Source organism: Hermetia illucens, chromosome 3 (assembly GCF_905115235.1).
Source record: "Hermetia illucens chromosome 3, iHerIll2.2.curated.20191125, whole genome shotgun sequence".
Classification (NCBI taxonomy): Eukaryota; Metazoa; Arthropoda; class Insecta; order Diptera; family Stratiomyidae; genus Hermetia; species Hermetia illucens.
The window spans coordinates 127,424,928-127,447,055 of record NC_051851.1 but is presented as its reverse complement, the minus strand read 5'-3'; the positions used below and the strand labels follow the sequence as shown (position 1 = coordinate 127,447,055).

The following is a 22,128-nucleotide window of genomic DNA, read 5'->3' as shown; positions in this document are numbered from 1 at the left end:
CAAGCATTTAATAGAGCCAAGTTGCGGAACCGATCACGACGAGACGACCCCGCTTGTAAACGGGACAAAGGCTGAAGAAAAAGAAGAAGTTTAAATTCGAAAACGTTTTCCTTATAAACTTCAACAACTCAATTTTATTGAAATCCATTATCCAATTTGTTCCTGGCTCCATTTTCATGGCTCTTTTTTTTAACAAGAGTATCCTTTTCAACAAATGTATTAACTTTGAAAGGCTGTATAGCATTAGTGGCGGAGTCCCTTTCATCGCATCTTAATCGGGAATTCCTCTGGACTATCAAAATTGACCTTTCAATAAAATGCCTTCAGCACATCCCAACGTAGGACGCTACATCTTCCTGAAACATTATTATAAACAAGCATGCTCCTACACGTTCTTGGAAGTTTCTTCCTTGCGATAAGATCCGAATTAAAAGTAGTATTTTGCTTCTCATACATAATTTGCTCTACTTCACTTCTATTCGTAGGACGCCTATAAAATATGCCAGTGTGTACATTTCAACTCCGGCATATGAGTGGCATCCCTTGAGGACTTATTCGGGTATCTCATGCATTTTTGATAGGGGGTTTCCGGGTATACACTATTATTATCATTCCAACAGTTCTGAGTTATGTCTACATAGTAGTGTTCTTGTAAACAATATAAGATTCATGATGGTTTTCGGGTATTTACGTATCTTGAATCAACCTGTTGTTATGTACTGAATTTAAAGCGTTCTTACGACGAAAAGACTGAAGCCAATGAAACGCTTTAATTATGTAAATTTACCGCTCTGCGGTTGAAGCTACTACAGAAATGAGTGATTTTGTTTGACGGATTGAGCTACTGCAGAAATGAGTGATTTTGTTTTTAATCATTGATAGATCTCTACTTTCCACTACTGTTTTACCCTCAGGAACACCACTATCAACAATAATCTATTCATAATCCCAACCTCATTTGAAGGGGAACGTGAGAGAAGATGCTAATAATGAAGAAAGCAATTGCTATAGCTGTAACTGTATCGCTGTGACAATTAGATACGTGATTACTAAAGAACGAGAAACGTTTGAAGCACCGTAGATACATTGGCGACACAATCCTTTTTCGCCCACTTTTTTTTTCTTTTAATACATTAGTCTTATCCGGAGTACCTCATCTCATTCCCGACCGCATTTCTGGCTTACTAGAAATTAAAGCAGATTTTAGGACGGGAGTCTTGGAAGCGGAGTAGGCATTGCAAAGTGTTCTCAGACACATCCAACGATAAAGTTTCTCCATTAAAGTCCTATGTAAATGAGATATAAATCATATCTCCGAAGGAAAGCAACTTCATCAAGCAAAAAAGGATTGAAAATTTGTTCATGAACCTTATCGGATTTTAATAAGAAGAATGCAGGCAATAACGAAATATTGATCACTTTCCTTTCAACGTTATGAACTATTCAAGAAAAAATCTGAAAAGTTTGGCTAATTCGATTTGTCAATTTAATAGAATTGCTTCGAAACATGCAACGAGTTTGCTATTGAATATTATGGTCGTCATCGTAGGATGCTCGTATAACTTGTGGATAGAGTCCTGTCTTCGCCTTTAAAATTTTTTCATGAGACTTAAAGGGTAGACTTTCCCTTACAATGAAAGGAAATGGCGTGTAAGTATCAGCTGGTCGTTAAGAGTTGATTCGAAAAGTTTGATACTAAGAATAGCTAAGATAACATAAACTCATTATCATTTTATCCTCAAGTTGGATTCTTCTCTGAGTGGCGTTCAATCAGAATAAAAATTTCCCCTAGATTGATGTAAAAAGTCTCCTCCTTTATAGTCCACATTTACTGCGGCTTATACTAAAATATGCATAGATTTCATGCTCCTTTTCAGGAAATCCTCATTAGGCACGTAATCCTTGAAAGCTTCTGTAACTCGTACGTTTCCTGGTTGCCTTCCTGTATTTCCTTTTCAATGAAAAGCTAATCAATTCGTACGACCCATATAGACTCACCCTCTCGGTAACGAATTTATAAACGGTAACGATTTGTCGTTACTACAATCTTTACTGAACAATCAAAGTACTAAAACGGCAATAACGATTATTTTCTCTTTACCCACAATTGCACGCATATTCACTTGTAAATACCGCCGAAATCAGGATACTTAAACAAATGTCCTCCCTCAAACTCAACGTCGCATTGACATAAAACCGACTTACCCCGCATTCAGTTGTCTATAAAGGTGTAATATCATAAATCATTCACCCTTTATGCTGATCACATTAAGGGCAAAAAGCTTTCGCAAAACAGTGAATGGGGAGCTAATTCATAAGGCACTGCTTTGAGTAAATATAGATGTACAACAATGACATGCACACCTACATATGTGGATACCCACGTGAACAATATTAGACTCAGTCTATTCTTGGAAAATTTCTATTCCACCGGTCATATAAGATATGGGTCGGTGGGAGTGAGATTTCTGGGTGGTTTCACCTTTCCTGTTTTGTTAAATCATAGAATCTTTTTCAGATGAAGATGACTATTGTTGGGAAAAAACTGTAGCCCCAGAGAACATCATATTATTAAAATGTTTCTTCTTAGAAATTCTTATCACAAAAAGCGAATCGCACCCACATATGTACGTGTCCTCCGGAGGGTAGCAAACTAGAATTTCTACCACCTCAATACGTATTATCAGCAATGTAGGTAACAGGGTCGAATACGTCATTAGGTCACCTGCCCGCGATGATATCAACCAATGTATGCTATTTTTCTACGGTATAATACCCTAGATGAAAGGAGAAGATATCTGAATTTCTGTTTAAATTGAAGGTGGTTGGAGAGGAAAATTATTGTAACAAAAATTATAAAATTCAGCCTAATTTTTTTCACCTTCAGATTTGTGCGACGGTTAAATTTCCGTAGCATCTTTCTTTCAGATTGAATTAAGGATCTGCCTCACAAATATCGCCTTATTCCGTTTTCAAGAGCATAGTATAAGAGGAGCTGGCATTGTGATACATGAATCTCTATCCTTTCGTTAGCTTTTACACGTGAAAAGTAGATTCGGTGTTCAGCGTGTGGGTGGTTGAATATAAAAATAGAAACCAAACAGGATTGCATTAAACAAAACAGTATTTCAGGAAAACGATGGAAGACGCATTAACTTATGAGAAAGGTTTCAGTGTATTTTATTGTAAAGCACTGAGATGAAAGAATCGAATGTAGTCGCAAATCCCCACATTTATCAAAAGTTCTATTTAAAAAATCATCTTGTTTTTCTTCTGTCTGTGGCCCGTTCGCAAGCGTTTGGCTCTTTCAAATCCCTGATCAAGATGCAATCACGAGGCTTTTAAATCTCCATCCATCGTATCAAACCACCGTTGTTCCGGCCGAAACAACGGCCGGCCTTTTGGTCGCTTACCATCGACTTCGATGTTCAGACCAATCTTGGCAAGTGTATTCTCATTGGCGCGAATTACGTGACCATACCATTGTAGACGCCAGTCTCGTAGTTTTTCCACAATCGGTGCAACTCCATATCGATCGCGGATATCCTCATTTCAGATGTGACCAACATTGCGATAAATTTTAGATTTGAGACGTTCGTAGATACGTCCATCACAAAGAACATCAGTTGTGGAATACCACTGCATCCAGCTTGCGCTCATGGATTAAGCAATTTCATAATACAGTTCTCCATTGACAGATAGCATTGACCTCTGATGTTTAAATCACTCAGGTCAGGTAACCGCCGCTGTGCGGGAGGCTGGATGTCCCGTGCGAGAGTGTTCATAACAAGAACAAAGAGAAGTAGTGGGAGGGCGCTTCCTTGATGAATACCAACAGAGACACGAAGCGGTTTTGATACACTCACCATACTTCGAACTTTACTTTTCGGATCATTGGAAAGCCACTGAACCCAGCGCACAATCTCTTTCGACACGCAGTGTTGTCGAAGAGCATACCAGATGAGTTCGTCTGGCACACAGTCAAACGATTTCTTTAGATCCAGAAATGCAATATAAAGAGGGCGATGCTTCTCACAGTGTTTCTCCATGAGCAACCGCGCAGCGTGTATTGCGTCAGTAGTTCTGCAGTCCTTGACACATTCGGCTTGATTCACGATTACATATTTCTACGATTGGTTGTCAAGAATGCGTTTAAATATCTTTATGGTATAGGAAACTAACAGGATCAGACGGTAATTTGAATATTCTGCTGTACTACTTTCTACTTTCTTTTTCCATATTGGAACTGTGACACTTTCTTGCCAGTCAGATGGTATACTACCTTCCTGAATAACCCGGTTAAAAAAATTACTGAGCCACAGTGTTGAGTACCATTTCATTCATTTTCCAGAGCTCGGATGCGATGTCGTCAGGTCTTGTTGCTTTTCCCGATTTCATTTGTTTTATTGCTTCCTCGACTTCAGTTGCGCTGACAGTTCCGTCACTGTGCTTTACATGGTACGGTCTTCTTAAAACACGGATCGATTTTGTGACCACAGAACCGCGCTGCAGCAAGCTACAACGGTATCAGTCTATACCGAGTGGCTCAGCATTCATACTGGTGGATGCATGACCTACCTAAATCTCTACCGGACTAGGGAGTAATGCACCCGTGTTCAAACGCAACACCACGCTGAGGCCCGAAGGTCTCTGTTTGCTTGAACGTAAGCAACAACCCCCATGAAGCTCCCACTAGTGGGCCAACCGCTACAGCCGAGCTGAACACAACAGAAATTTTCCTGAAGTATATGAATTCAGGGGCTATCCCGATTCCACTGGTACCGGTATACCCCTGGTAAGGTTTGAATCCCCTAGTCAATCCGAGATCTCTCGGGTCTGATCACCCGGTGCTACCACTATGGAGGTTCTCCTCGGCCACTTTGTTTTGGTTCGGCCGACAGGGTTTCCGCCCCATCTTCTTCACTGCCACCTCTGAACACCTGAGCAGCAATTACGCTGAATGATGAAACTGCTCTAAATGTCGGCAATTATTGTGAGAGTGGAAGATGAACAAATTCTTCAATTGAATTCTGCTCGAATTATTCTCGCCATCTATCCATCGCAGTTCGCCGGTCGGTAAGCAGAGTACAGTTCTTATCATTAACGCAACAGAAATATTAGATATCTTGCGTGCGTTGGTGTCGGCTTTTGGCAAGTCGATGCAGATCTTTCTCGCCAACCTGAGTGTCCAGTTTATCGTAAAGATTTGTGTAATGAACCGCTCGGGTGACCGTAATCGCTTTCCCTGTTTGCTGGTTCTTATAAATTTGCCAATTGACGAGCGTGTGCTAGAGGCGTTTCTTTTCACGGGCCTTCATTTCAACATCGTCATTTCAAAGCGAAGTATCTCGGTTGATATACCGCTTACTCGGCTTAGTGACCCCGAGGTTTGCAGTGGCGGCATTGTGGATCGCGTCTTCAATTTGGTTCCACGATTCTTCCACATTCGTAATGGTTGGTTGGTTGGTAAGTGAGATCATTTCTACTTTTTTCTCACGAAAGCGCCATCATTTAATGCAGGACAGGCCAGTGCGTTTCTCACGCTGTTTTATCGGCGACTTGATTCGCAGGACGGCAATCAACGGCCGATGTTGAGGTGCAATGGTCTCATAGGGAACGGCTTTGCGATCAATGACGGTGGTAAAATGTCGGCGTCTTATGAGAATATAGCCGGTTTGCGTTTTACTATTCCCACTATCAAATGATGGAAGATGAGACAATCGTGTGTTGAACCATGTATTCATAACTACAAGGTCATGGGTGTCCTCAAAATTGATTATACGCTCTAAACTCTTTTCCTCCGTGGCATCTGTTACCGTCTGCTTTTTCACCCACAAGTCCATTAAGGTCGCCGGTAATAATGGTATAGTCCTCAGTAGGCATGTTGCAGATCTTTTCATCGAGAAGTTGCCAGAAGACTTCTTTCTGGGCATCAGGTCGACCTGTCTGTGGTGCGTACGCAGTGAAGAAGTGAATAGTGCGATCGGCTGAATATAATAGTTAGCTTCATAATCAAATCGTTCGACTTCTTTAATGGCATCACGGAAACCCTCTGCGATGACAATGCAACACCCTGTTGAGTGTGTGGGCTATATAGGAATTTTTACCGCGTTCGCATTCTAAATCGCAACTTTTGGCACCAGATCATCGCGTGTCTTGCAGAGCGCAGATATCAATGCGCCAGTGAGGGTGCCAATATTCAGCGTGCACGCACATATTTGTTTTGCTCGGACTAACTTACTTATGTCCTGACGCCGTCCATGCATCAAGCACTCTTCCCCATTTCTCGACAGGACCGGGGCCCATATTGCCGTGTCGACTGAGGTGGACGCCCTAGCATTTTTCTGAAGTGTATTACTCGACCCGATCATGTTGTTTCTAACGACATTGGGAGCATTTTCTTGGTCGGCCTGTAGCAAGACCTTTCACCAAGAGAGGCCAGGTAGGATTTAGCATAGTGGAATAGCTCCAACTATATTTATTTCTTTCCCTCATCTCACCACCAATTCATTCAAATTATTTCCTGCTTGTCGTGAAAGGCGACTAAAATGGATAGAGAGCGAGAGATCTGTGGCAAATCTCGAATTTGTATGCTTCGGAAACAGCTAACATCCCTCGAAATCGAACTGATATTTCGACTTTGATCTTTCGCTTTCGTCAATAGGATTTTGTAATGTGCGAATGCTTTTCGACGATTGATATTGGCTTCAAGCGAGATCATCACTTCATGGTTGCCTGCATTCACTTGTGTACCCTGTTCGCGTCTCCTCCCAGTAGTACACCGTTCGCTTACACGACCTGACTGTTGTTCATCTGTCGAAACTCTATTTGTTGATCGGATGGCAGACATCTTGAACAGCTTGCAGGAGAATATCGCCGGGAACTGAACCGCCATCAAAAGTGCCTTTCACTTCGGTGCAAATTACGTCGTTCACCATATCCTAAAATAGTGCCATAAGAACTGGCTGACTGCTGAGGCATGATGGCGATTAGACAAACGTAGGGAACTGAAGGCTCTTATTACCTTTGCGGTAGCGCGGAAAATCTGGAGAAGTGCGACAAAACGGAATTGCGCTAGTTAGCAAATCATTTCGATACGGCATCATGAAAAAATTTTCAGGTTGTCGGTAGTATCTTATGCACTATGTCCTCTTTGGTGCTCATTTCATCCATATCTCTGCATTCAGTGGTAATTCGGTGTGTTAGGCTTCTAATATCTGCCCAGGACTTCGCCCATGTTCCTTCTGTACTCATCTGACTTTTCCACTGTTTCGTTGTGTCGAAATAAAAGGACTCCGTTTTGAACCCTTCTAATTTTGGACATCGCATTGCTGGTTTCTTCCAGTTTTGGTTCGGTATATCCGCATACGACATTTCGCCTTTTGTTTTCATGAAAATAGCATCGGGCCTCCATTTTTAAGGATTTGTTTTCCACAAAACCTTATTAATTTCCGTCTGTCTGTCACAAGAATTTTTCTCCGAAACTATTGTACCGATTGACACCAAATTCGATGGGGAGATGGAAATTGTAAATGCCCACAGTGACACACACATACATGCAAAAGGGAGGTAAACAATTTTTTTCACCAAATATAACTATGCGGGATAATAAATGAAAAGTATCGGTTAGTACTTTTCAAAGTTAGTCTCAGTGCTGACATTTAACGTATACAGGAGGAGGAGGATTGGGGCTGAAAACGATAATTTCTTTCACGGACTCGGAACCACTATACGCCTATATTGCCACTATACGATGCCTAGGCTCCGAAATATCCTTCATACCGATATCTGTTCAAATTGATAATAGTCTATTATAGTTTTTGGTAATTGACTGCAAAACCCCCCTTTAGTTCAACCTACAGTCATATAAAGCATGATCCTACCAAGTTTGGTTGAAATCGCACTATTGCTAACGCGAATGTCCACTCAAATGTTTTTATATAGGAAATGCACCGAACTTGACCAGAAGTGTCCAGCTTCCGGTTTCCCGACATCGTCATTCGTTTCTTGGCCACTTTCATCCATTCTCCTTATTTATCGATAAGCTAATTGCGTAGTAAACTGTTTGTGACAATTATGGTCCTGAGAAAAGAGTCACTCCTAATTTTACATGACTCCATTTTCTAATCAGGAGAAAGAACTTAGGCTACCCATCGTGCTGGAATATTCAGAAACTAAACTCTTTACTGCTATCTTTCAAAAGTTCCTTTATCATCCCTACGATAATACGTTTCCTCCTGTAATGAAAGTTCGAGTTGTCGAGTTTCCACAATTTTTCGCCTATCGGAAAAATTTTTGTGCCACTCATACACGCGTGTCTGAAAGAGAGTTTCATACTAGAATTGGTTTTGGAACGGATTCAGGAACTTTTGGTTCGCTCATTGCTCTAATTTTCGGTTATATCTGACTGACCCTCGTTAGAAAGGATTGTTGATATTACACATTTTGTCTTCACACTGCGTAAATGGCTGGTTAGGGCCATATTGAAGTAGATACTGATTTTCCTTTTGCCATTCACAAGGCAGGGTACAATTTTCCTTGTTTTTATGCAACTTGCTCCTTTAAACCACTTTTTCATGTTGAAAAATCTTATAATTCCTTCGTCTATGCTATAACACGAAGTTGAAATGACTCCTCTCCACTTCCGAATATATCCAGTGCAAAAATATAAATAGATCGAGTTCAGGCTGACCTAGTATTAACTAAATAAAACCAAGGATGGATGGTAATTTGAGGTGTTGCTATACGTGCGTATAGAATTTACATCACTATGTCTTCGCTGTATGTAAAAACTACATGCCGACTGCCGTCATCCCTAAATGTTGTTGCCTAGTTTCACAGATCCCTTGTAAGCTGTTCATGACACCCCGTGGACTCGTATTTCCCCAGAGCGGGGCGTAGGTGGTTTATGGCGATGATAACGATGTGACGAGGATATAGTCGGAAACTACATTAATCGACTAATTACTTTGAGGATAGTTTTGAACTGTGTAACGCTGGGATTGCCCTAGTTAATAAACAGTAATGAACTTGATAAAGTGTAGATAGAATTTCTTAGAATAGACAAGACACTTTCAAGATTGCTGGATAATGCGGGTGATAAAATTAATTTATTCTGTTTCTTTGCAGTTTGAACCTTTATGAGCTCATCAAGAAAAATAATTATCAAGGTTTCAGCTTGAGCCTGATACGAAGATTTTGTAATTCAATAGTTAAATGCCTAAGACTGCTGTATCAAGAAAATATCATTCATTGTGATCTCAAGCCGGTAAGTGTTATTTAGAAACTTATTTTATTTGTAAGAATTTTTTTGAAAAGCATATTTTATAGAGACAGGAATTTTTAAGTGGTTTAGTTTTGTTAAATATTTAAAGCAAAAGAAGTATCCAAAAGAAGCGCATGCCAAATCTGGGTCTCGGATAAGCGCTCAACAGAACCTTTATAATTTAGTGTCTCCTTTTCACTGCTTAGTGGAGGATAGAGCATCCTTCATGCTTCGCTATCATCACATTTAACGCTGTACAAGTGATAAGCCCACAGCAGTGAGGTAAACACACGACGAACACAGACACCAATGATGACTGGGATTCGAACCCAGAGCAGCGAGATTTAAATAATGCCAGTACCAATAAAACTGGGGTCATCAGTCAGATTCGTATATTTATTCGTATATTCGTATATTTGAGTACCGTTGTTACTACCGATGATGGGAACCGTTCGTCGTTCAATATATTGACAGCGCTTCATCGATCTTCAATGTTTTGACCAAAATTTGTAAACCTAAAACAAGTTGAGGTTGTGCGGTATCAACGTTTTCTCTGTGCTGCTATACTGCTAATCCAACGCTTCAAGCTCTTTTAACATTTGGCACATTATTGTCTCTGGTGCGAGGCAATCCCCAATGACGAACTATGCCGGCTTAGAAAGCAGAAGAAGTAAAGAGGATAAAAGCGATCGCCGTCATTGGCTGTGGAATTTAATATCCCAGGATGGTCAACGAGTGGATTGCCCTACCAATACGTATTTAGGGATCAATGGCAACCATATAACAGTGTGGAATAGTTTATCAAATCCAACATTCAACATATAGGTCCTTTGAAAGAATAATATGTGCAATAAGTCTACCTAATTGAAAATCCACCGGCCCACCCAAGAGCAATTATTAATCTATTATATATATCGGTTTATGATTGATAGACTCCGAAACTGTTCAACCGATCGCTATGAAAATTAGTATATATTGGGTTGGGGAAAAATAAATGTTGTATTTGTGATAGAAATTTGACGCTTTATTTAACATACTTAGAATTATCCGATTTAAGTCAGCTATGCGCCGTTTCGTTCGCAAACTTGTTGTCATTTAGAAGGCAACTTCATTATCCCCCCTTATAACCCCCCGCTCCTCCATATTTGCAAAAAACTAAGACAGCCAGTTTTCGCAACCCTCTTTTGAGGCCAAGTTAGTAGCACCAAGAGCGTTTTGCGTGGCCCGGAAGAGATGGTAATCATTTGGTGCCAGGTCCGGACTATACGGGGTGCGATCGGACATCCCATCCGAGCTCCCGTAGCTTCTGGCGGGTCATCAAAAATGTGTGAGGCCGAGCGTTGTTCTGGTGGAACACAACATAGTGGATGATTCCCTTCCAATTCCACCAAACACACAGCAACACCTTCCTGGTCGTCAATCCGGGCTTGGCGATGATTAGGGCCGGCTCGCCGCGCTTCGACCACGATCTTTTTCGCTTGAGGTTTTCCTACGTAATCCACTTTTCATCACCAGTCATTCGCCTCAAAAATGGGCGGAATTCGTTCCGTTTCAGCAGTGCATCGCAGGCGTTGATTCGGTCCAAGAGATTTTTTTCCGTCAACTCGTGTGGCACCCAAACATCCAGCTTTTTTTAGCATCCAATTTTCTGCAAATGATTCCAAACGGTTTTATGATCTATACCCAGTTCCTGCTCAATCCAGCGAATGCTCACATGCCGGTCTACTTGGATGATTTTGACGATTTTATCGGTTTCTACGACGATTGGCCTACCAGTACGGGGCATATCTTCGACATCCACTACACCAGAGCGAAATCAATCAAACCAACGTTGTGCTATGTGAATCGTTACAGTATCGGGCCCATAAACTTCACCAATATTTTCGGTCGCCTTCGTTGCATTTTTACCTCTCAGGTAGTAAAAACGTAAAATATGACGAATTTCTTGCTTGGTGGACTCTATTTTTGACGCGCTATAACTTGAGACTGAACCATATGATCACAACACTGTCAAAGATGTACTTGTAGTACAGATTGTCGTCTTCAAATCGCCGTATAGTATGACCCGATGCGAAAAGTACAACACTAGATATGTTTAAGCGTCGCCATCTATTGACAAAATACGACATTTCTTTTCCCCCAACCCAATATATGTTTTCTAATGGAGATGGTTTTTACTCTAATTAATTAAATAAGTTACCGTACGTCGAGTCTTCCAGGTAATTTTAGGTCTAGTAAGTGTGGACAATGGATGGCGAATGCGATATAACGTTGAAATGCAGCTTTTATTCGAAGAAATAAAAGGCGCCATCCATACTTAGATGTCGTACGTTTATACGACAGAAGAACTGCCAGGCTCTTACTAAAAGACAAGATGGTAAACGACGAAATTTGGAAGAACAGTTTAAACTGAAGACCCGAATCCATGCAGTCATTGTCATCGTTCTTCGGTGTGTTTGAGCAAAGTCCCCGTACATGCATAACGAGACTTTTGCCCCTTATAAAAAGCAAACCGCTAAATCTGGAAAAAGGCATGAAACTTCCCCCTAAGATATATAGGCCTCAAGACCAGCTGCCATCCATCCCAATATCCACTCAAATGAAGCTTTTTACTATGCCAAACTCACTTTCTCTGGTCAATCGTGTTGTCCAGTATTTCCGCCCAGGCAGGATGGATTTCACCATCCAACCGATAAGCAGCTGGCGACTAGATTTTTGCCCTCCAATATTAGGAATCATCCTTGCTGGAGATGGCCTTTGCTGCCTTTCCACGCGCATAGTCCCGATGCCCTTTGAAGCGCAACTTGGTGTCAATCATTACCCGCAGGCATCTAATGATAGATTTTCAAAAGCGTCTTGTGATTATCATTCCTGATTTTTACACTGTTGTTTTTCCAGCCATTGGTAATAAGCCTTATCGTAGTCCAGGGTGTTTCGCAGCTGCTACCAAAGCCAAGTCGCCTGCAAACCCAATTAATGTTGCCTCTTAGCACACGAAGGGGAGCACTTCGTTATACATTATGTTCCACTGCAGGAGCCTCAATAGAGAGCCTTGTGAGCACCTGCTGTTCACAATATATTCCTTCGGCCGGTGTCCTTCACGTACCAAAGAAGTCTTTCTAAGAGGTGATTCTCGATTATCCAAGCTACGTAACCCAAAGTCAGCTGGCCGGGTTGAAGGCATTCCTTACATCCAGCGTCACCACAGCGCAACACTTACCAGCGGCCGGAGCCCACCGAGCCAAATATACGGCTCATTATTATTGAATCAGTCGTGGCCACGCTCTGTAAAACCCATAGTGCCTCTCTGAGACACCACCCCCTAGCTCGACGAACGGAAGCAGCGTGTTGTATGTCAGTCTTTTCAGCATTTTCCCCATAGTGTCTAAGAGACAAATAGGGCGATATGAAGATGGTGCTTCGGTAGTAGCACCAATTTCTACCTTTTCCACTGCGTGGGAAACACTCCCATCACCGTGCACGATTCACAACCTTGTAAGCTGTGAACCAACAGTTCATATTTGCTTGAAGGCACAACTGCTTGTAGCAATTCCGCTTACTTTCCCATATAGTCTTTTTAAGGTTACTTCGAAGGTCGCGGTATTCCCTCTTTCTTTTGACTTTTTTCTTTTCCTTTACCAAGCTTCTCCGCTCGCAGATATGATGCTCTCAACAGCGAAATTCCTTGATCTCGCCTATAGTTTGATTTCCTGCTGTGGTGGAACTTCCGTCACGGCATTCCAGTGCTGTTCCCTTCGGGTTGTGACCTCATTCTAAAGCCGCTAAGAATGTCTCTTCTTTGAAAGCTCCAGTGAACCAGCCTGGATTTACCACTTCTGTTGCTCATTCAACTATCGCCTCCCTCGTTTCTAGTGTGGTGAAAGATGGTCTGGCGATCACCGTGGGTGTAGAGTTCACTCACCTGCCAACGAGGTACTGAGGTAAGTCAGATCGACGAACGAGCGTAGCTCTCTGCCTCGAAACGCGAGCAGGCATCCAATGTTGGTTAGTACGATGTCCAGCTTCGCGAAGTTTTCAAGCAGCATTTGGCCCCTGGTGTTTTTCAGTCGACTTCCCCAGTCTAAGGCAAACGCGTTGAAATCGTAAGCAATGATTTTGGGGCTAACAACACCAAACCGTCTAGCATCTCCTCACAGTGTGCTAATGTTGCACTAGGAGAAGCGTAAGAGCTATAGATGTGGACGTCGTTGACTTTTGCCCTTACAAACCCGGCTCGTGTTTGTTGAATGGCTTGCTGTCCACATGCCCATATCGCTGCGTTCGCGTCTGAACGTTTGCTTATCCTTATGAAGGAATGCGCCTGATGGGATATTTAGCAATACTATTACTATAATTTTTTGAAGTTGAATGGAAACCTCCATAAAATCCATTCTAGATTCCTAAAATCAATTCAGTAATATGGGCAGCAATATCAAGCATAATGCCACCACATTTAGTAAAAATCAAATTTGTTTCGGAACCACGGCCATGGAACTATAATGTCATCTTCCTTTATCTTTTGTTTTGTTTCCCCTGCCTAGAGGAAGGAATACGTATTTTTTTCCAGACTATGCAGTGGAAAGGAAGAGGAAGTTCAAGGGGGGAGTTCTGTATTAATCAACGACGAAAAAACGTTTGCAGTGCGAAATATCCTCTCCTCAAAAGCGATTGTTTGTGATATTATCCTGGGGAGTACTTGGCCACGGTGCGGTGCATTATTACGTTTGAAACGTTGACTTTAAACAGATTTGCACCGGGAAATTTTTTTTGTCGTTCTTAAAGGGGATATGTCCTTAAGCATTTGGGAAAGTCTCTCTCACTCTATGAATTCCACAGTTCCTAAGCGAATAATTGACGTGTTTTTCAAATCACTACTTCGAATGACGCGCAGTGGTGCAATGTGTGAACGCTTTTCTTAGGTGGGCATATATTGTTGACGACAAATATAAAGTTAAGAGCAAACAGGGCATCTACTGTCAATCAGACAAGCTGCGCTACAAGGCAAACTAGGACTTTACACGGCGAAAATACAAAATGTTACAATCTATGAATATATTTTTTTCTTCTCATTTAAACTACCGACTATGAGTATCTCTAGCAAATTCATATTTCGTCATTAAAGAGGTAATTAACCTTGAGAACTCTGAAAATATGATATGGCATGTTCTTCCATTGGATCCTTTAAACGTTCCCAATATCTAACCTAATTAAATGATCCATAATTTCGATAAAATATCTTCTCATCCATGATTATTTTTCGTTCCCTTTCAGGAAAACATCCTGCTGAAGCAACGCGGAAGTAGCTCAATAAAAGTAATTGATTTTGGTAGTTCGTGTTATAGCAATCGTAAGGTCTACACGTACATTCAATCGAGGTTCTATCGTTCGCCTGAGGTTATATTGGGACTATCCTATGGGACGCCCATAGACATGTGGAGCTTAGGTAAGACCTGAAATTTAATTATAGTTGTAGCGAATGAATTCATCCTTTCAAGCTCATCCCTACTTGAAGCGAACATTGTTTTCCGTATTTATGGTGTGTGCACCCACTACATGTTTGGTGCAACGAGATACGAACAAAAACCAATAGCCCATACAGAACCAGCAGCAGAAGAGCATCGTAATTATCACTAAGCGCTGATTGCACAACATTAATCTTCCAACACGAATGGAGAATGCTGGGAGCTATAGGCATCCATAACGAATTGAAAATGAACTGGGACTATATGCAGCTACCGCTGAACCACCAGAAATGGAACTATGGCTTGCATCTATTGTTGGTGGCTGGATGCATTTTTTATTCAATGGCGGATTCATCCTTGAATTGACACTGAGCAGCTTTCGGTGTCGATTGTGGCAGGAATCTAGGCAAGGAGGAACAGACTCGCCGCAAACTTGCAACTATAATATAGAGTGATGCTTAATTACCGGTCCATTGCAACCGGTGCTTTGTTCCGATGCGTTTCACTGTGAAACGCTACCTATTAACATGCAAAATGAAATGAGTGAAATGAATTTCTGAACCTAATGGGATATAGTCGTCTGCTGAAAGTCCTTGCGGAGCGAGGATGCATGGAAGAGATTAAGCCTTGATTATAATCCATCCATCGTGTCGAAAGTGTTGTTCGTATTTTCATGTTCACCAAGGAGAGAATTGGCTATGCTGTAGTTGGCATGAAAAAGATGATCCAAATCTAGGATGCAGATTCGATTAACGTTATTGTTATATGCAGAGTTATTAAATCGCACTATCAGGTTGTCCACAAAGTTTTCGCACAAATATTAATGTGACAATTAAAAAGCAATTAGCAGACAAACCAAAACAGCAGGTACAACATGTGATATCCCAATGGAAAGGTCAGAGTCCTAACTATAAAATGCATGGTAAATTATCCTTGAAGGATCAGTGTTGTGAAGGATATTCAAGGATAAACATGGAATTCGACAAAGTACATTTTCGTCATTGCATTTTGTACGAGTTTCAAATGGGGACGAAGGTGCCGAAGGCGATTGAAAATTTGTCGAAGGTATTCGGTGAAGGAAAGGTAAAACGCAGGACAGTTTACGATTGGTTCGAAAAATTCTACAGCGGAGACCTGACACTTGAAGATGAACCTCGCTCAGGAAGACCCTATACGATTGACGACGATATCCTGCGCAACAAACTGGAAGCGAATCCTTTTCTTTCGACACGTGTGCTTGCAGAGGATCTCGGTGTATCAAAATCAGGAGTAGCAGTAGCCATTACGCGTCTTGGATATATTTTGAAGAGCACAAAGTGGGTACCGCACGAACTGACTGAGCGAAATCTGGCCGATAGAGTGAGAATTTGCTCCGCTAACCTTTTACGGAACGAAAACGACCCTTTTTTGAATCGATTGGTAACTGGCGATGAGAAATGGATTGTGTACGAAAACGTAGCGAAGAAACGAGCCTACACTCATCGAGATCAACCGGGTCCATCGGTAGCAAAGCCGTCTATTCATCAGCAGAAGCGAATGCTCAGTATATGGTGGGACGTTCGTGGCCCCATACACTACGAGCTTTTGGGACCAAACGAGACCATTACCGCCGATAAGTACTGCGAGCAGCTCGACAGATTAAACACCCAGCTACGTTCGAAACGACCAGCATTGGTCAACAGGCGAAATATTGTCTTTCATCATGATAACGCCCGGCCGCATACATCTTTAACTACTCAGCGAAAATTGAGTGAGCTTGGCTGGGAAGTTTTGAGTCATCCTGCGTATAGTCCCGACCTTGCTCCTTCTGATTACCATTTGTTCAGGTCCCTCCAACATTTTCTGGATGGTAAAAAAATGACTTCTGAAGCTGACCTCCAAAGTGCACTTCGCACGTACTTTGAGGGGAAGGGGGAAGAGTTTTATAGAGGGGGGATTTTGAAGTTGCCCGATAGATGGAGGGAAGTCGTATCTAATGGAGGCAATTATATATTAGATTAAATAATTAAAGGTTTTTATAAACTTATCTGCTGAATTCTGTCTTTGATTTGTGCGAAAACTTTATGGACAACCTGATAGCATTACGACTTAATATGCATAGCTCCTTTCATATATAGCTTGATTACTCAGCTGGTATACGTATACCGATCGATAATGGTATCATAGCGATACGGGTATTCAGTAATTTTGCAGATGTGGGAGAAGTTCAAGGCTGTAATGAAGTAGTTGCAGTAGTATCTAAAATCTTATGGCATGTGATACCATCTATTCTATCTATACTATTGTTTCCATAGCGGATTATGCATCACCATTTTGTTTATGTAGAACTAGATGGGTTTTCTCTATTGCCTATGGTGCCGCTTTTCCTCGTTGGACTCCCCACCCGTGGACTTCGTGATATAGTCTCGTCCCTGTTATAGGGAAAAATGGAGTATCCTTCAAAGAGTTCGGAACCTAATATTTCAACTTCAAGCCAGGTTTCTGTAAAATAGACATCAAAAATTTGCTGACGATTTCGTACGTCAGGTCGGAGGCAACTTATCACATATTGCTTTTACCCTACAGGCTACATATATTATTTCAAAAACAAGACATGGGTATGAATGAAATTTCGGTCGATTTCGGTTTAGACCTTCTTGGGTCTGAGCCTAAAAAAACAATTTTTTTGTTTGAGAATACAGCGGGTCTGAATCCAACCATCTACATACATATTTGATAGTGGACCGCACATGTTTTGCGAAGTGACTTACTCCCTCCTTCTAATCCCCCAAAAAATGTGGGGGAAATTCAACCTTTTCAAAAATTTTCAGACGAAGGGAATTTTCAAGAAAGCTAGGTCTTCTCGTCGGCTCGTCGTGATCGATTTCGCCATTTGGTTCTATCAAATGCCTGATCTGGATGCAATCGCGAGGCTTTTTATCCCCATCCAGCGTATCAAGCCACCGTTGTTTCGGCCAGTGCTTTGACCACTTACCATCAGGAAAGTTAGTTATTCGCTCAAAAAGAGCAGTCCATACACTGGAAGGAAAGTTATTCCTGAAAATTTATCCGGTACTCCGTCAAGTAGATAGTCCAACTTAGGACCATTTTGTCCTTCAAGAAATAAGTTGATGCGATGATATTATGCTGGTGAGTCAACGCAGACAAATTAAAAGCCTCCAGTTTGGTCCTTATTGCCCCTAACATTTCGGTAAAATAATCGAAGAGCGAATAAAGAAACATTTACACAAATCACCGCGATTAAGTCTAATTCGTGGGCCACTATCTCACGAATGAAGTCAATTCTTCACCCTATGAAACAAGCCAGGAAAGCGAAAGCCAGACGCTTCAGGTATGTAAGGTTTTATGTTTTGACATGTAAGGAATTGTGCGTGCGCAGCTATTCCATTTGTAAGTAGCTTAAAAAAAATCCCTTATTTCCAAATTCAAAGAGGGATAGATCCATCCTCACTAGGTGCGTGTACCTAAAGTTAAAAAATCCCACGAATCTTTTCCCGCGGAAGCGGACCGAGGAGCGGCCAACCTAAGGATCATCTGAAGTCAACATCCAGAGGCCTGCATTACAGCGATAATGCGTTTCAACGCAAAGCGTGTGCGACCAAGCAAACAGGTATTGCTACATCCCGATTGTCACAAACAAAAGGATTGACGCGGTGATTCTAAACTACAATGATCGAAAACAGTACGAATCAAGACTGGAGCCCACTAAACCAGACTGTTATCGGAAAGGACTCTTCGGACTATATCACAAGTTGCAAGGATGACCGATTTTTGCATCTCCATATATAGTTCAGCCCTAAAATCGAACATTTTCAGCGCTTTATTTAAATTTCGCGGGACTAATCCCATCGCTGAAATTACCAATAGGACTACTTCGATCTCTTTAGTCTCCAAGTCTGCTTTATATCGTCTGCCAAGTGATTGTAATTCGGGATTTTTTCTTGCTGTTTTTCAACAGTATTCTGGTCCAACGATTCGGTTACTTCGATTATGAAACACGCTCGTTCATCCTGCGGATTTCGGTTTCGATGTGAATGCCTGGCAGCAACAAATTCTTTGTGTGACCCCGTAAATGGGTTTCTCTTTGCACATGTCGATCTTCTGTTGGACTGAAGTAATATTCGTCATGGAATCCTATTCTCTGCTTTTCAAATTTAATCGAGGCAATTTATTATCTGCCATGATGGTAGCCTGATTTAATTGCCTAGAGGATTGTTTCTTATAGGAAAACTCACGAAGAGACTGCACTTAATTGTAGTGTACTTCCCCCTTCTTCCCTGATGAAGTGGGATAGCGATCCTCAATTTTTTAGCAGCTCTATTCTGCATGTTGTTATTTGCAAGAACTACCCTTACCCGTCTTTTAACAGATTCTAAACCGACATTACTCTACTGTATCACAACGAAAGTATATAGAAGAACGGGAATTGGGGAAGATGTTGTTTGTCATGATTTTATTTTTCTCGAACAACTCCGTTTTCAGGACAAGATCCAGACAAATTCAAATTCTCCACCAACTTCATCATCATCATCAACGGCGCAACAACCGGTATCCGGTCTATGCCTGCCTTAATAAGGATCCCCAGGCATCCCGGTTTTGCGCCGAGGTCCACTAATTCGATATCCGATAGGGGGCCAAAAATTCTTCGGATGATTCTTCTCTCGAACGCGGCCAAGAGTTCGCAATTTTTCTTGCTAAGAACCCAAGTTTCGGAGGAATGCATGAGGACTGGGAAGATCATAGTCTTGTACAGTAAGAGCTTTGACCCTATGGTGAGACGTTTCGAGCGGAACAGTTTTTGTAAGCTGAAATAGGCTCTGTTGGCTGACAACAACCGTGCGGATTTCATCATCGTAGCTGTTATCGATTGTGATTTTCGACCCTAGATAGGAGAAATTGTCAACAATCTCAAAGTTGTATTCTCCTATCCTTATTCTTCCTGTTTAACCATTGCGGTTTGTTGGTTGATTCGTCTTTGGTGCTGACGTTGTCACCATATATTTTGTCTTGCCTTCATTGATGTGCAGCCCAAGATCTCGCGCTGCCTGCTCGATCTGGATGAAGGCAGTTTGTACGTCTCGGGCCGTTCTTCCCATGATGTCGATATCGTCAGCATAGGCCAGTAGTTGGGTGAACTTAAAGAGGATCGTACCTCTTGCATTTACTTCAGCATCACGGATCACTTTCTCGAGGGCCACATTAAAGAGGATGCATGATAGGGCATCCCCTTGTAGACCGTTGTTGATGTCGAATGGTCTTGAGAGTGATCTTGCTGCTTTTATCTGGCCCCGCACATTGGTCAGGGTCAGCCTAGTCAGTCTTATTAATTTCGTCGGGATACCGAATTCTCTCATGGCCGTGTACCTTTTTACCCTGGCTATGCTATCATAGACGGCTTTAAAGTCGATGAATAGATGGTGCACCATCAACTTAGATTTCATTATTGTCACAGCAGGTTTTGTTGCTTGTAATATGCCGCAGTATTTATAGACGTCGTCCAAATCAACACCCTCAATTTGGATGTTAATTTGGCTATATCCTGTTGTCGGTGTGTTTTCCCCGAACAATTGTTTTTATGCGACATTTCTGCAAACCCAACTACATGCCGATATCCCTGCTGAACTGGATGGTGATGTCCAGCAAGGAGTGAAGTTTGTTTTCATCTTTGCTCTATAATTTGATGTCGTCAATATACATTTCGACAATAGGACATGCTTAACTTAGAGCGCTTTCATGCAAAAGATGGGATAGTGGATTCAAAGCCAAACAAAACCACTACGTGCTCAGAGAGTAACCTTGGAAAATGCCACGCCAGATGTTTGTGAGGATACTGATAGCATCGTGCTCCAATTCTTCATCACTGTTCTTAGAAGAAGGACGACATTCGAGTTGATTTTGTACAGCGTAACACTTGTAGTAACCACGAATGTGATATGGAGTCAAAGGCTGATTTATAATCGATGTAAACTGTCGAAATATTTTGTTTTGGTGGACACCCTGCTTTACAGCTACTGTATCGATTATGAGCTGTTCTATACAGCCTAGGGAACCTTTTGCGCATCCTTTTGCTCCTCAGCTATCAATTTATGAACATCACGATGTTTTGGGATGCTTGCGTAGAGAACTGAAGTGAGAATCTTGTAGATGGTAGGAAGACAAATGATTGGTGAGCATTTTGAAGGGCGAGAGGCACCCTGTTGCTTGGGGATGTGAAAAGTTATCCCCTTGGTGAAAAATTGTGGAACTACTTTCGGATCAGTAATCATTTGATTAAAATGATTTGCCCCATGATTTGGTCCCAATTGAGCGCTCTTCAGTCAGAAGTTGCGAATGTTATCAACAATCCTAGCCCTTTCCAATTACCTTCGTTTTCAAGGGCTGCTTCTACGTCGACTTCAGTTATATCAGGCATGGTCATTTTGGGGAGGTCCTCGCATGAACGCATAATGGCTGGGTTCACTCCAAACACTTCTTCAGAAATCTTCTGCCTGATCCAGATCGATTTTACTTTTCCGACCTGAGTTGCTTAGATTTTTATACAATCCTCTTTGGTCCTGGAGGAACAAGTTGTTGTCTGTCCCTTCGCTAAAAGCTCCTTTAATACCTACGGATGCGATTGGACCATACCGCAAGTTTTTGCTTCAACACTTCGAGGATATCTTCGATTCCAATAATGTTGGTAACGCATCTGTGCCGTCTTCGTTATGGATCTCTGAGAAGCGCTTGCGTGACACGGCCAATTTCCTTTCTCAACTTTCCAACTCTTTTGCTTAGTCCAAACACCCAGAATAGTAAAGTCCTCTTTCGCATATCTGTGTCATTCGCTCAAAGATATTGATTATTAAGACGAATAATTGTAACTGCAACGTAGACCAGGTTGCTGAGCCTCTGTGTCAGGAATCTTGATGACTAAACGATCAGCGAACTCCAGAAATGATGTTGGTAGTTGCCGAAATAAACTTTAGTTTTGGGATCTTTGGTCTAGCGTCTGGGAAAATCTCAGCATATTCTGTGAATGCGGTCAAAGCCTTATTATAAATTGATTCGACATGTCCAGTTACTTAGGACCTGGAATGGCTTACAGGTGGAGTTCTTGAGTTGCTCCTTTGATTAGTTCGGTAAGTTGATGATTCCAGACCGAGCTCAAGTGAAACTTCTTGGAAGATTTGTTGCCTAGTTATCACCCGGTACTGGTTGACGACGTTCCGGTCCGAAGTATGACTTAGTTCCGGAAATCGGGTTATGAACGCGTTATGGAGTCGGTGTCTGTACTCTGATGGATTCCGTTCCAAATCTGTAACACGGTAATAAACGCGGACGATAAATTCATTGAGTGGTTTCGTTCATACCATACGCTGCCTAGATCTTTCGTCTCTGGCGTTTGACGGTATAACCGCCAAA

General features: G+C 41.8%; 1 protein-coding gene across 6 annotated transcripts in view; it reads left to right on the top strand.

The window, feature by feature from the left end:
- LOC119650840 (dual specificity tyrosine-phosphorylation-regulated kinase 2) overlaps positions 1–22,128 on the top strand; it is a 276,384-nt gene that overhangs the window by 241,347 nt on the left and 12,909 nt on the right. For all 6 annotated transcript variants that reach the window (XM_038053980.1, XM_038053981.1, XM_038053984.1 and 3 more), the window contains 2 exons: positions 9,130–9,268; positions 14,537–14,708. In XM_038053980.1, coding sequence (XP_037909908.1) covers positions 9,130–9,268; positions 14,537–14,708 — 311 coding nt within the window. The remainder of the gene's footprint in view (positions 1–9,129; positions 9,269–14,536; positions 14,709–22,128) is intronic.